Consider the following 16,413-nt stretch of genomic DNA (forward strand, 5'->3'; position numbering starts at 1 on the left):
TTAAAACTTAACATGGATCTGTTTGGCCCTGAGGATATTGTATTTGTTGGACAGTTCTGTGATCTCTTTCCAGGGGTAAGTCTCAAATGAAAATGGAAAAACCTCGAAGGGAATTTCCAAATCCAAGGAAACCTCCTTCTCAAAGCCAATGCTGAAAGAATTAGTAACTAGTATTTGACATTTTTTTTTAGTTTTTATTGGGCAAACTGTTTGCGCTGGGAAAACTTGGCTTGGCTGAAGGTGTAGCCAAGTGCTCCTAATAACAGCCCCATTGAAAGAGGCTCTATTTACAAGCTGATCACTCTATTTACAAGCTGATCAAAATGGTTTTACCACCCACTGTCTCCCTTGAGGTCATCTGCTTGTGTGATGCTGACTGTGAAATAAGTCAAATCAAATTTATAATCCCAGAGACCCAGATTGTCAGAACTCAGAAGGATGTCACAAACCACCTAGCCCTGGGGGGACCAGATAAATGATGCTCTGCATCTCTCTATGCCTTGGTGCAGTCCCCTGGTCATTCCTTCAACTAATATTTAATGAAGGTATATTACAGGGTCCATAGTAAGAGAATAAGGCACATCAGGGGACCCACAGACACATCAGGAACTCACAGAGGAGGCTGCTGGGCTTAACAACAAAAGGCCTCATTTCAACCCCCCCTCCCCCCCTTACATGTAGAGAGCCTTGAACAAGCGCTGCCTTCTAGTTACAGCTGTTTCTTCATCTGAAAAGTACGGATAATCCCACTTTGCTCATAGAACTATCATGTGGATTACATTTAAGTAGAACATTAAATAGTATCTTTTGGTTCATTTTTTGTCTTTTAAATAATATTCATTGGATTTTTCCCAATTACAAAAGTAATTCATGTTTATGGAGAAAATGTTGGAAAACATCAAAAAGCCCAGAAGAGAAAAATTCACCCATAATTTCCACACCGAAGGATAAACTCAGTTGATGTCTCCTTTCATGTCTATTTTTCCAGTCCTTTATACACATCAGCATGTGTATTTTGTTTCCCCAAGAATTGTCTTGGAAGTGATTTACAGCCTCTGGAAGGGCTTCCTGGATTCATATTCAAACTCTGTCCCCCATTAGCTCTGTGACTTGCAGCTAGTTCCGTTCCCTCGACTGTAATAGTCGTGACCTCCAGTGAGCGCCCTTGGGTTGGACCCCCAGACACCAAGGAGTCCAAGCGGGCAGAATGGCGCCCCCTAGAGCCACGCAGGGTGCAGTCATGCTGAGCTGTCTTAGGAACAGAGATGGTTGAAGGAGCAAAAAAGGGTGTGAAGATGGTTAGGCATTTGGCCAGTGATGGACACAGGATTTGTTGTTGTTGTTGTTTAGTCACTCTGTCAAGTCCAACTCCTTTGTGACCCTATGGACTGTAGTCTGTCAGGCTCCTCTGTCCCTGGGATTTCCCAGGCAGAATGCTGGAGTGGGTTGCCATTTCCTTCCCCAGGGGATCTTCATAGTAGCTACTATTGCACAAACAAACCTTGTGGTTTTGAAGAGTGGGGATTCACTGTTCAGATTCGTTGAATAGCACCTTAAGGATGACCCACCTGGACCATGGTCCAGCCAGGAAGTACTTCTCCTTGTGCTGATCCTGCTTCACTTTAGCTTTTGGATCCTTGTACTTCTCCATCCCTGTAAGTCACCCTTCAGCAGGCAAAGCCCATGTGATATGAGTGGGCTCACTGTTCCATCTGCTTGCTGCTTTATCACTTTCCTCTCAAGTTCTACCTCTTACTTGCCCCACCCAGATGTGAAGCTTTCAACTCCTCCAAGCCCTTTCAGAGGTGTGCCTCATTTTATCTGTTTAAAAAACCTCAGTAAGAGACTAGCAAGAGGCATCCTAGTGGAACCATGGGGCCTCCTGCAAGTGGTTTCCCAGAGCTGTGCCCACAGTGCTGCTCAAAATGACTACAGATCTGAGTGATGTGCAAGATAGCTTGAAACGCGAGCCAGAGATGGCACAAAAAAACTGAATCACATTCAGTCAGTCAGTGAACAAATATTTATTTAGCACTATTATGTGCCAGGGGCTAGGTTCTGTAGTGAGGAAATATTACCTGTTCACTTCTCTTTCAATCCTTCAGGTCCTCAAGGAATGAATGAATGAATGCCCCTCAGTTTAAGGCCAGCAAGTCTTCAACACCCCTCAACCTGAGCTAATCTCCCTCTTTGAAAAAGAGAGGCGGCTCTCTACACTACACTACACTATGGAGCCATCCAGAGCTACTAATAATGTTTTGTCTTCATCTTCTTTTTCTCTGCCATTGCATTCTGTTTATAGCAAATAATGCAGGTTTTAAAACAGTAATAGAAAGCTTTCTTTTAAAAAAAAATTTAGATACCAAAAGCGAGTTGATTTAGAGAAAAGCATTAAGTAATGGGTGGTCCAGGGAGGAGAGTGACTGATGCTTAGGAAGCTCTGGACTTGAGATGGGTGAGGCTTAAACCTTTGAGGGTTGCTGACCCCATCAAGCCCATGATAGCTATGGATTCTCCCACAGAAAACTGCATGAATATCACATACAGTTTCATCAAGTTCCAGAACCACTTGGAGCCCTATCCCTGGGCCTGTACTGGAAAGAGCAGCAGGGTGAGAGTCCTGACACCTGCTCTGCACAGGAGATCTCATCTTCTCCTCCATTTCCTTCATCTTGGTAGCAATAGTACTAGCAGCAACAGCAGCATTGGCAGTAGTAACAGTAGTTGTGTTTGCAGCAGTCGAATAGCTGTACTTGTTGAGTACTTTCAACATGCCAAGCACTTACCAAGCCTAAGCGCAACTCACCCATTCAGAAAAGAATTATCACCATTCCTGTTTTCCGAGAAACAGAGCTCAAGCAGCTTCTCCGAATTCACTCGGCTAAGAAGTCAGGATCAGCGCTTGAACCCAGGTGTACCTGCCTGTGTTATCTGAACAGGTCCTTAACCACTGAGCTCCACTGTCTTGATAAATGTTTTTTTGGATCAAGTGAAGGACATTTGAACAGGTTTTGGCTCTCATACTGCCATTCACCAGCCAAGTGACCTTGTACAAGTCACTCACCCTAACTGACCTTCCCTTAAGGAAGAAAGTTTCCCAGTTCTGCCAAGCCATGATGCTAAGACGCAAGGCTAAGGCACATGGGAACATTTCATGGGCAGGAGATGTGGAGCCAGGCTCAAGGACATGCACTGAGAGTTGGTCACCCTGGCAAAGAGCAGACACCGGCCTGACTTCCAGCAGAGAGAGCAGGCTTCCAGGAACCTACATTTCCCATTGATATTTGCTCCCTCTTTTAGCATCTTCATGCTCATTGCTCAGTTGTGTCCGACTCTTTGCGACCCCATGGACTATAGCCTGCCAGTTCCTCTGCCCAAGGGCTTTTCCAAGCAAGAATACTGGAGTGGGTTACCCTTTCCTTCTCCAAGGGATCTTCCAAATGACCCAGGGCTGGAGCCTACGTCTCCTGTGTCTCCTGCATTGCAGGCAGATTCTTTATCCACTGAACCATCAGGGAAGCCCCTTGGCATCTTCGTTGGCACCCAAAGGTCTGTATTTGTGCCCAGAGAAAATAGGATTCCTGTCACCAACATGCTTTCATGCCCGAGGAGGCTTGGCACCTTCCCTAATTGATGAGGGCTCTTGGCTCCCACCAGAGCATGCTGGTGTGGCAAACAGAGCCCCTAATCCGGAAGGCTACTGTGCTGCTGGCAGGAGAGAGAGGAAGGAAGGGGCCGAAATATGTGTGGAATCCGAGGCGTGTGGCAGTCCAGTCCCTGACCCACACTGCCCCTCTGTGGTGGGTCTGGAGAAGCAAGGATGGGTAGGGCTTCTAGCGCTGGCCTCATAGAGACTGTGAATGATACGGCTGGACAGGACTTGGATCAAACCACTCAACTAAAGGAGGGAAACTACATCAAATTATTAAAAACTAACATAATATTGTCCATCAACTCTATTTCAGTAAAATAAATAAATACATTTTTAAAGGAGGGAAACGGAGGCCCAGAAAGGGAAAGCAACTTACCCAAAATGATACACCAAGCTAACAAATATCGATTTCCTGTAATTAGATTTCTAGCCCAATGAGTGGTTTATAGGAATAATTATCATTTGGTTAATTAGCATTAATGCAGAGTTGATTTAGGTGGCAGGAACCTGGTACCCAGCATGCTAATAAAAGCTTTACATGTTTTATCTTGTTTAATCCTCAAAACAACCCAGGGAAGGTAATACTCTTATTAGACCCATTTTACTGATGAGGAAACTGAAGCTTAGGGATAGTATGAAGCTTGCCCAAGGTCACAGGTTTGGTGAGAGAACCAGGATTCCATCCCAAGAGTAAGAATCTAACAAGAAAAGGACAGTCCCTGTCAGAAGTCACTGAGGGCTTCCTCAAGGTGAGAGAGCCATTCTGGTCTGCTGGAGGACGAAATAAAGGAGAATGCAAATGGAACAAGAGGGCGGGCAAGGTCATTATTCAGCTCCCAAATACACGAGGATTAAAAACTGACCACACCACAAAGTTGTGGAGATGTAGGGAAAATATCACACTCATTACACAGTCAATGGGATAGTAAATTGATATAGCCAATCAGAAGGCAGTTTGGCTAGCTATCAGGACTTAAATGTGGAACCTGCCCAGTGATTCCTCATGAAGAAGGTTACCCTGCAGAAACACTCAAGTGTGCAAAAACACAAAGTGCATGAGGCTTTTCATTACTGCAGTTTGTAATAGCCAAAAATTGAAAATCAACTATTTCACTACTATCAGGAAAGAGTTAAGTGAACTACTATATATCCAGACAACAGAATGTAATGTTGTGACATGAGGAAATGTCTTTTATATATTCTAAGTGAAGAGAGAAATTTGGGAAAAGGTATGTATATGACCCCATTTAAAAATTCCATCTGAAAGGATAAAAACAGAACTGTTAACTCGAGTCCTATCTACTTGAGAAAGAATTTTCACTCTATATTATATAGATTTTTTTGTAGTGTGTAATTTAGAATGTGACAGGTTTTTTTAGTAGAAGTTTAGATAATTTATAATATTGTGTTACTATCAGGTATACAACAAGGTGATTTGTTTATATATATATTCTTTTTCAATTCTGTTACATTATAGTTTATTACAATCTATTGAATATAGTTCTCTGTGCTATACAGTAAATCCTTGTTGTTTATTTATTTTATATATGGTAGTGTGGATCTGTAAGGCCACTATTCCCAATGTATCCCTCCCCTGCTTCCCATTTAGTAACCATAAGTTTGTTTTCTATGTCTGTGAGTCTGTTTCTGTTTTGTAAATAAGCTCATTTGTGTTATTTTTTATTTGACTGCTCTGGGTCTTAGTTGTGGCACGCAGGTGCTTTAGTTGCAGCACAAGGGATCCAACTCCCTGACCTGGGATCAGACCCAAGCCCCCTGCATTGACAGTGCAGAGTCTTAACCACTGTATCACCAAGGAAGTCCCATTTGTGTCATATTTTAGATTCCACATATAAGTGATACCATATGGTGTTTGTCTTTCTCTTTTTGACTTATTTCACTTAATATGATCATCTCTAGGTCCATCCATGTTGCTGCAAATGGCATCATTTCATTTTTTTAATGACTGAGTAATATTCCTCTGTGTGTGTGTGTGTGTGTGTGTGTGTGTGTGTATGCGTGTACATGTGCGCCCAGCACATTTTCTTCATCCATTCATCTGGTGATGGACACTTGAGTTGCTTCCATGTCTTGGCTATTGTAAACAGTGCTGCTGTGAACATTGGAGTGCAGGTATCTTTTTGAATTATAGTTTTCATCTTTTCCAGATATATGCCTAAAAGTAGGATTGCTGAATCATATGGAAACTCTATTTTTAGCTTTGTGAAGATGTGTGTGTTGTGTGTTAGTCACTCAGTCGTGTCCGACTCTTTGCGGCCCCTGAACTGTAGCCCACCAGGCTCTTCTATCCATGCGATTTCCCAGGCAAGAATACTGGAGTGGGTTTCCATTCCCTTCTCCCGGGGATCTTCCTGACCCAGGAATTGAACCTGGGTCTCCTGCATTGCAGGCAGATTCTTTACCATCTGAGCCACCAGGGAAACCCTCTTTTTAAGGATGTGAGGTTTTTTAAGTCTTAATTTTTTAGAGCAGTTCTAGGTTCACATCCAAATTGACAGGAAGGTACTGTGGTGAACCTATATTGACACATAATCACCCGAAGTCCACAGTTTACATTAGGGATCAATCTTAGTGTTGTACAGTTTATGGGTTTGGACAAATGTATAGTGACATATATCCACGAATATAATATCATACCAAAAATTTCACTGCCCTAAAAATTCTCTGTGCTCCCCCATTCATTCTCCACTGTGTCACTTTTATAATAAAAATATAAAATATTAATAAAATGTAATAAAAATATTCTTTTCCTGGAATGGAAAAGAAATAAAGATGTGGTTTCTGCCCAGAAGGAGTTTACAGTCTGGGTGGTAAACAAGGACTTAGCCAGCCCTAGGATGGCTCAGCAACATTAACAGACAAACAATAAAATAACTGAATAAGATCTTATTGTATATGTTCTGAGGGGTACAGAATAAAGGAGTCACTCTCAGTTGGGTAGGGTTAATCAGCAGAGTTCCTAGAGGATGGCAATGAATGGGCCAGGATATAAAGTATATTTGGAAAACGGCCACCATTTATCAATTTTCAAGGTGCCAGACCCCATATCAAGTATTTTAATATTGGTATTTTCATGTATTCAGAAAAATCCTATGAAGCAGATGTTATCCTCAATTTATGGATAAGAAAATTTAGCCTGAGAGAGCCAATTAGCTTTTCAAAAGTCAAACAGCCAATACTCAAAAAAAAGGGATGCAAAACCAGGCCTCTGCGATCCCAAACTCTGGGCTCAAGTCACCAGGCCACACTGCCGAAATTGGCTGAAGGCAAAGAATGACTTTCTTCTCAGAGGAACAGGCATCTCAGGGACCCCAAGCTCAAACTGTGGCTGTAAGTGAATGCCATGGGAAAATCAGCATCACCCCCCTTCCCTTTGGCTGAGCACATCTCAGCCCACTGGTTCTTGGAGAGTGCTTTGTAAGAAAATAAAGACAAAATTCCAGCCCATCTTTATCCCTAACAAAGTGCTTTCAGTGTGATGCAGGTGAAGAAGAACCTAGGAAGAAATGCCATATGGCACAGAAGGAGAGAATGGCATTTATGCCCTATCATAATGCTGTGTGTGTTCTGGTGCAATGAACTGCCTCCTCACAAGCCTGTGGACTGCCACAGGGCAGAAACGCCCCTCATCATATCCCTAAAGGTTGGCCTCATGCCTGGCACTTAGCAGAGCTCCATATTTGTGGAATGAATGAATTAACAAATGAAAGAATGAATGTATAAAAATGTAAAAAGCTACCATTCATATGCTGGTGTCCTGATTCATAATATGGGACCAACTATAGTGCCGGGTTCGATCCCTGGGTCGGGAAGATCCCCTGGAGAAGGAAATGGCAACCCACTCCAGTACTCTTGCCTGGAGAATCCCATGGACGGAGGAGCCTGGTAGGCTACAGTCCATGGGGTCGCAAAGAGTCGGACACGACTGAGCGACTTCACTTTTACTTTCACTTTCATAGTCCCTTTTTGGGGCTTCCTGTGTAGCTCAGTTGGTAAAGCATCTGCCTGCAATGCGGGAGAACTGGGTTCAATTCCTGGGTTGGGAAGATCCCCTGGAGAAGGAAATGGCAACCCACTCCAATATTCTTGCCTGGAGAATCCCATGGACAGAGGAGTCTGGTGGGCTACAGTTCATGGGATTCCAAGGGTCAGACATGACTTAGCACTATCTTTCTTATAGTCCCTTTATCTAGAGATTATTGTGATCATTAAACAGGTGAATGGTGTAAAGGGTTTAGTGTAGGATGTGTGCAAAGCACACACAATGTGACTGATGGTTCTGATGAATATTAGCTATCAGTATTATTGTAATTTGTGTATACTTTAAAAGTTGGTCCTTCAGGATACACCCCCTTTAGGCCATTTTACTACCATTTTCAACAGGGTTGGCAAGCAGAGTTACAAATCTGTCTTCAGCAAGGATGCTCTCCTGCTCTGGACCCTCTCCACCTTTGCCATAATTGTCTGTGCCCCTCCAGCTCAATCCCAGGCCTTAACATGTCCTCATGGGTGGTGTGCCTACCTGTGCACATGCTCACCAGCATTTACCCTCCAGAGTAATGCACAAGGTTTCCAAGTGTTAGCTCCCTCTCTCCACTTCACAGATTTACTCTCCAGTTTCCCATTTTTGTCAAGACCATTTTAACTATTCCCTTTAGACCCTGTGACAGAAACAAGACCATACGCATGGGCAGAAACAACTCGCCCCATCATGGATACTAGGTGTTCACAAGTCATATTTGCATTTCCACTGGAGCCTTCTGTCCAAAGGATAATCTTGGACAGTCAGTTCAGTCGCTCAGTCGTGTTCGACTCTTTGAGACCCCATGGACTCTAGCATGCCAGGCTTCCCTGTCCATCACCAACTCTCAGAGCTTGCTCAATCTCATGTCCATCGAGTCGGTGATGCCAACAGTGGGACAAAAACCCAACGGTGCAGACCTTATCACGAATCAGACCACGAGGTAGCGCCCTCATTGGCCTCACCTAGCGCTAACCCAGAGTTGAGAAGTCAGCACACTTACAGTTAACACTAGATGGCACTAGCGGTAAAGAACCCGCCTGCCAATGTAGGAGACCTATGAGACGCGGGTTTGATCCCTGGATCGGGGAAGATACCCTGGAGGATGGCAAGGCAACCCACTCCAGTGTTCTTGCCTGGAGAATCCCATGGACAGAGGAGCCTGGTGAGCTACAGTCCATAGGGTCGCAAAGAGTCAGGCATGACTGAGCAGCTTGGCGCACACGCACCCCGAGTGTGGATCACCCTCCTTCCAAGTTTAATCTCTCCCGACTTAACCCTGCACCGGGAACCCTGGCCAGCCACCATCCCTGAATCGCCAAGCAGAGACTCAGAAGGCCCCCTGTAACAAGCAGCCAGAGCTCAATAATCAAGAAGGTCAAGCGCTGCAGGGGGGAAACTCAAGTGCAATCCAAAACAGGGATTCTTATGGCATCTATGCAACAACTGTGGGATCTTCAGCCACTTTCTGGGTCTCAGTGTCTCCATGGGTCAAGTGAGGAAGTTGGATTTCAAGATTTGCTAAGATTTCTCCCACTCATACGCTCTTCCTTCAAATGGATCCAAAGGTGATCCCAAAGACCAGGCTCTTAGGAAGCTCACAGTATAACAGAGGAGGTTAAGACAGGAATACGAAAGTCACTGTACTGCGGGTGGAGTGGCAGGCTTAGGGACATGGTTTGAAGTTACAGAATGTTCTGTGAAGTATAATTGCATTTTTAAACATTTACATATGTATATACAACAAATATATATTCATTTACATATATATGTATATACAACATTTACATGTACATATGCAAACATTTACATATGTATTTACATGTGTAGTATATACAATAGGAAAAAAATCTGGAAGTTTATATACCAAAATGTGGTATCTCTGCATTGTGGGTTTATTTGTGCTTTTAAAATATTTTTTCTTTTCTTTTTGCTTTTTAATAGTTTCTCATTTTTCCACAAAGGGAAATTAATAGCATTCAAAACAAACAAACAACAGTGTTTCATATTCAAACAGAATTGAGTTTAAATCCCAGCTATATTACAAACATGCTATGTGGCCTGGGGCAAGTCATTTAACCTCTCCAAGTCTCAGTTGCCTTGCATTTAAAATGGAAATAGTTTTGAACTTAATTTTGCATTAAATGCTTTTGGACCTCGATTCAGAGGCATGAGTTAGTCATGTTTCTCAGTTATCAGCACCCCATCATCATAGGTCTAAGTCTGGCATCTCTCTTATTTTATTGATTTATTTCCTTTTATTCCCATCCCCTATACCCCTTTCCCCTGCCTCACCCTTAGACACCCATTTTGCATTTGATATGTATTTTTTAACTTGAAAGTGTTTTTGCAAATGAGTTTGGTTGTTTGGTGTGTTACTTAAAAGATGTTATGTTATAAAGCTCATTCTGTTTCCTACTTTTTTTTTTTTTTACAAAGAACAAGCTATTTGAGATCTTTCAGTATTGCTATTTGGACTTTTAGGTACTGCATAATTGCTCTGCTATGCATGTTCCCAACTACATTTCCATAATTCCCAGTGAGGGGCACCCAGGTGTTTTCCAACTCTGTCACCATAAACACCATAAACACCATCACCCTGAGCGTAGTCACACATGGCCCCTGATGACCTGTGTGAACATTCTTTCAGATCCCTGCCCTGGAGCAGAATTGCTGGGTCAAGACGTATCTGTATACTTAATGGGATCAGGTCTTCACAGCCTGTGCCCGCCACCAGTAGAAGACTCCCCATGTTTCCACACCCCTGCCTGCACTTGGCAGTATCGAGCTTTCTAATTTTTGCTAATGTAACAAATATGTTCTCTCATTTTGTGGCTCTCACTTTATTTGACTGCCTAATATTTTGAGCACCTTGGCATATGCTCATTAGCCCTCAAGTTTTCTACTTTGTAAATTGCCTGTTCCTTTTCTTTGCCCACGTTTCTACTAGGAACGCTGTCTTTTTCTTGTTGACTTTCAGGAGTCCTAATATACTCTAAATACCAATCCCTTGACAGTCTTAAAACACTGTAAATATCTTCTCCGACTCTTGCCCCATAGTTTATCTTTTTGAAGTGTTAAGTCGTTTTTCTTCACCTCTCCATCGGTAAGACTGTCGTTTACCTTGTCTTCTTTTACCTTATAAAGGTTTACCTTTCACCTTTAGGTCTTTAATACATCTCATATTTCCCATGGAAATACTTCATGCCATGCTGTGAAGGATAAAATAGTAGGTGAAGAACCAACACAGTGCCGTTCCAAGAGCTGTACAAGAGCTGTGTATGATTATCATTATCATTCACGAAGGAAGTGGTAAGCGCTATCCTAGGAACATTATAGATGCAGTTGTTTCAATCCTGTTTAGCTAAATCAGCAAAGATTTTCTGGGCAAAGGTGAAGAGATGGAGGTTGGACTTAAAAAAGAATGTAGGAGTCGTGTTTTGAGATGGAAAGGCAGTATTCCAGGCAGAGGAACTGGCCTGGGCAAGGCGGCAGGAGACAGGAATACTACCGGTTGACAGTTTGTGGGCAGATCACATAGAAGAGAGGGTCTGACTGCTCACCGATTGTTTGTCTTTCTGCCCGTGCCCACCCCACCCCTTCCCCCTGCAGGCTCCCTGTTCTCCACCCTGAAGGCCCCCGACGCCGTGTTCAAGGTGGTCTTCTGGCTGGGCTACTTCAACAGCTGCCTCAACCCCATCATCTACCCGTGCTCCAGCAAGGAGTTCAAGCGCGCCTTCGTGCGCATCCTCGGGTGCCAGTGCCGCGGCCGCCGCCGCCGCCGCCGCCGTCGGCGCCTGGGCGGCTGCGGCTACACCTACCGGCCGTGGACGCGCGGCGGCTCGCTGGAGCGCTCGCAGTCGCGTAAGGACTCGCTGGACGACAGCGGCAGCTGCCTGAGCGGCAGCCAGCGGACCCTGCCCTCGGCCTCGCCGAGCCCCGGCTACCTGGGCCGCGGCGCGCCGCCGCCCGTCGAGCTGTGCGCCTTCCCGGAGTGGAAGGCGCCCGGCGCCCTCCTGAGCCTGCCCGCGCCCGAGCCCCCGGGCCGCCGCGGCCGCCACGACTCGGGTCCGCTCTTCACCTTCAAGCTCCTTGCCGAGCCCGAGAGCCCCGGGACTGACGGGGACGCTGGCCACGAGGCCGCAGCCGACGTGGCCAACGGGCAGCCCGGCTTCAAAAGCAACATGCCCCTGGCGCCCGGGCAGTTTTAGGGTCCCCGCGCACCGCTTCCTTTCCCTGGGGAGCCCATCATCGTGGGGGGAGGGCGGGCGGAGGGGGGAGGGGAGTGTCGGCGCCCGGTAGACTCGGGGCCCCACCGGGAAACGGGGGGAGGGGGGCGGGGAGAGGGGCAGCTGCTTTTCTGGCAGGGGCATGGGTGCCAGGTACAGCGCGGAGAGCTGGGCCGAGCATGCTGAGAGCCTGGGGGACCCGACGCCGGCCGGGATTTCCGTCTCTCTCTCTGTATATATCTAAACGAGTCCCTCTGTACATGTATTTAACTGTGGGGTCACGTGCGTGTGTCTGTGCGATGTGCGTGTATTGCGTGTGTGCGTGTATAGGGCCGCCCGCGAGGGGGGCAGAGCGAGTGTGCGTGCGCCCAGGAGGCGCCGGGACGCTGTCTGTCTCCTGATTTCTTACCTCTCAAGCCCCTCCTGTACTTCCCTGAAGGGTGTCACTTTGGTGGGGTTGGAAACAAAAGTCGGACATTAAAGGTCATTTCTCCTGTGCGACTTTGAGTAGTTTGTGAATGCGGTGGCAGGTAGGCTCTTGAGTTTCCCTTACCTTCGCGTTCAGGTATGCCCCTCTCTCCCGCCGACCCTGTGGGTAATGGTTGTGCTGGCCCCGGCTTGGCTCCGTTTGTGCCTTTGCTATTCCTGCCTTTAAGGGCTACACTAATCTAACCCTGTGGCTGAAAGTGACCCCCTGGACTTGTCCCATAAATCCTGCTTGCCTGCTTTTGACCCTTAGCAGTTGCAAATCCTCCAGCTGTGGGCAAGACGGGGCAATGCCTGCCCTGGTCCAGATCCCCAGGACGCTAATCCTAGCTGGGGCTACCTAGGTGGGCCTGTCACCTGTGAGGGGATGGGTCCCTTACCTCCTCCAATGTCTTTGGACAAAACACTGCATTGCATTGTTCGCCGGTGCCCATGGAACTGGAAAAAGAAAGCCAGACTGCAGAATTTTCTGGACAAGATAAGGATCCATGTGTCAATGCAACACATATGTGTGCAAGAACTTTCCTAAGCTCTGCTAACTGAAGAGCCTGCCTGGGAAAGAATCACTGAGGAATGTTTTGCAAAGAGGAGGAGCATACCTTGAAGAAGGTAACTTCTGTTTTACTCTCAGTGCTGCTGCCAGTGTCGTATATGACCTTAAGAAAGTTAATCTCCTCTGGATCTTGGTTTCCCATCTGTGTAATGTCAAGATTGATTCTCAGGTCTTTTCTGCTTCTAAAAGGCACTGGTTTGCTAAAAGAATAAAGGATGGGGAACAAAATAAGGAGCATTCTTCTTCCCTGAAACTGAAAAAAAAAACCTAAGTGGAAACCCCTTCAATCCCTTTCTCTTCATGTTTTGCTTTTTCTATGTTGTGATTCATTAATTTTTTACATGGCAGTAACTTCTTCCAATAATATTAGCACATCAGTCATTTATCCTATAGATGATTGAAATAGAAAATACCTTAAGGAGGGAGGAGCAGTCATTTATTTAGCTGAAAAGTGTTGGGGTATTAGTCATGGCTGGATCCAGGAGCTTAAACAGTACCGCCCACTTGCTCACAGGCTCTTAGTTATTGATCTAGCTTCCATCTTTTAGCTCTGCTTGTCTTTATAAGTTTCCCTTGTTTCCTTTCTCCAAATAGCTTTCTCACACCATTCTTATAACTTTAGCCCCCTCCCTAAGGAGAAATATGATTCCCCAGCATATCTGCCAAAAAGAGAAAAAGAAAAAAATCCTGAGATGCTAGACGTTCTGTATCACAGACCCCTTTGAGACTCTGATGAAAGCTATAGGTACACTTTCCAGAAAAAAAAAATGCATACAAAAAAAATTACTACATGTTCATTGAATTTCAAGTGACTCAGCTCTGTTTAAGATCCTATGAACTAAGCATGATACCCCAGATTCACTGGTGATTTGAATGAAAATGGATGTTCAGAATTATGTAGGCCAATGCCCTCATCTTTTTTTTTTTTTTTTTTGCCTACTGAAGGGTTTTTTTTTAATTAGTTTATTTATCTATTTTTTAACTTTACAATATTGTATTTGTTTTGCCATACATTGACATGAATCCACCATGGGTGTACATATGTTCCCCTTCTAGAACCCCCCTCCCACCTCCCTCCCCATCCCATCCCTCCGGGTCATCCCAGTGCACCAGCCCCGAGCACCCTGTATCATGCGTTGAACCTGGACTGGCGATTCATTTCACATATGATAATTTAGATGCTTCAATGCCATTCTCCCATATCATCCCACCCTCACCCTCTCCCATAGAGTCCATAATACTGTTCTATTTATCTGTGTCTCTTTTGATGTCTCACATAGGGTTATCTTTACCAATTGACTAAATACCATATATATGTGTTAGTATACTGTATTGGTGTTTTTCTTTCTGGCTTACTTCACTCTGTATAATAGGCTCCAGTTTCATCCACCTCATTAGAACTGATTCAAATGTATTCTTTTTAATGGCTGAGTAATATTCCATTGTGTATATGTACCACAGCTTCCTTATCCATTCGTCTGCTGATGGGCCAATGCCCTCATCTTAACAGATGCAGAGGCTGAGGCAAATAACTTGCCAAGTCACACTAACCTAGGACTAAGACCTGCTGCAACCTTATCCAGTATGTTTCCCTTCCCTTGTGCTGCCTCCTTGGGATTGAGTATATTCTCCAACAAAGAGCAGGTATCTTCCTGCCCCTATATAAAAAGGGGAGTTCTAGGGAAGGAAGAGCCTGCACCCAATTCCCAGAGAAGAAAGTAACATTTGAGAGAGTCCTCTGGAAACATTTTCTTAGCAACACAAAAATTGCAAACAAGTCTGTTACAGAATCCTGATGCAAGGGTGGCCTGGAGTGAAGCAGGAAAAGGAAGACAGAGCCTCAGCCCCTTGGCCTCCTCCTCCACCTCCTCAGCCCTTTCCCTGGCCTGCCCCAAACACTCAAGGACTCCACAGCATGAAGCCTGAAGATCACCAGTGAACGGGACTTGGAGTCAACAGGACCTGGGTTCAAGACCTTGGGCAGATTACCTTGCCTCTCCTCATCTGTTTCCCCATCTGTCAAATGGACACGATCATCAGAGCCCAGCAGGAAGCACAAAGAATTCAGTGAGCTCACTGTGGTGTAAACACTGAACTGTGAATCACTGGGCAGAGGCAAGTTATAATTTGGACCTCGGGTATCTGAAGCCACAGTCACCAAAGGTATTCCTTGAGTTGCTCAGTTCCAGTGATCTCAGACATGATTGGTGTTTGGAGGCCACCCAGGCAGCACAAAATAGCAGTGACAGCCTCATACCTCTTTCCAGAAGGAAGGTTGACCAAGCCATGGCTCACATCCCCAGAGAATGCTAGGTTCCGGATCTCCCCCCAGCCAGGGCCTGCATTACGCTGACCTCTCCGGGAAGCCTCACTGCGGTGTACCCCAGACAAGGCCACGAGTTCATCAAGAGCCCTTGGGGAGAGTAGGTGCTCTGACCTCACAACTGGCCATAAAGCAGCCCTACTTTATCATCTCCAGCTACCCAACCACTGCTGGGTCATTTGTCACCCCTGAGGCATGCACAGGGATACATTTTTACAGCAACGAAAGCAAAGAGGGCAGTGGCTTGGCAAGAGCAATAGTTAATCCTGCAGTTCTGGGCTCAAATCCCACTCCTGCCACAACCTCAGTTTCCTTAACTATAAAATAGTAATAATAATAATACTTACTTCATAGGGATATTAGAAAGATCAAATGAGATTAAGAGGGTAAAGCAACACTGTGCCAGTCACTTGGAAAACATCCAGTAAAGGGTAGCTTTTCTCAGAGTATTAGTTTATTCAATTCATTACTTTGATATATATGAAGTTTAGAAAATCTGAGTAAAAGGACAAAGAAAAAAAATTCAGTGCTATTCATCAGATGTCAGGGTTTTAGGACTCAGGTCCAACTTGAGGAAAAAAGACACAAGTTTATAACAGAGTAAAAGAATTCTGTGTCTTATAGCATGAAGAAACATATTACTCAAAGCAGTGATCAGCCCAAACTAAAAAGTGAAATTTAATAAAAAATAATGTTATAGAACATTCTAGAGTGACAAAGCCAGACTATGTGTGTGAGGGAAGCTTGGATGTCTTAGAGATACTGCATCCCATGATAAAGGAGTGGGAGGAGGGGACACTGGTCTGCTCTGAACATGTGCCTGGGCTCAAGGCCCATCTCCACTGTCTGAACCAGCTACTCAGGCCTGAGATTGATCGCCCTGCGCGAAAATAGCGGATACAATTAGAACTGACCTCATATTGGGATGAGACAAAATACAGAAGAGCTTGGCCAGACTGGGCATTATTTTTAATATCTGTGGGCCACCTTATGTGTACTGAACCTTCTTAAACCAACAGCTCCTTTAAGAGTCTGTTGAAAACCAGAGAAAACTGAGCGTTAACAGCCCAAATCTCCCAACAGATACATGGATTTCAACAGATTTCACTCCCTTGATAAATAGAAGAA

The 16,413-nt window shown here is 45.0% G+C and overlaps 1 protein-coding gene across 1 annotated transcript in view; it reads left to right on the forward strand.

Annotated features, from left to right (window-relative positions):
• The window catches only part of ADRA1B (adrenoceptor alpha 1B), a 56,474-nt gene extending 44,053 nt beyond the window's left edge, over positions 1 to 12,421 (forward strand). The window contains exon 2 of the mRNA XM_081500578.1: positions 11,307 to 12,421. Within this exon, the coding sequence (XP_081356704.1) occupies positions 11,307 to 11,905 (599 nt within the window). The 3' untranslated portion in view covers positions 11,906 to 12,421. The remainder of the gene's footprint in view (positions 1 to 11,306) is intronic.
• The last annotated feature ends 3,992 nt before the right edge of the window (positions 12,422 to 16,413 follow it).

The sequence above is a fragment of the Giraffa tippelskirchi genome, chromosome 6 (assembly GCF_054371585.1).
Source record: "Giraffa tippelskirchi isolate mGirTip1 chromosome 6, T2T-mGirTip1v1.2.pri, whole genome shotgun sequence".
Taxonomy (NCBI): Eukaryota; Metazoa; Chordata; class Mammalia; order Artiodactyla; family Giraffidae; genus Giraffa; species Giraffa tippelskirchi.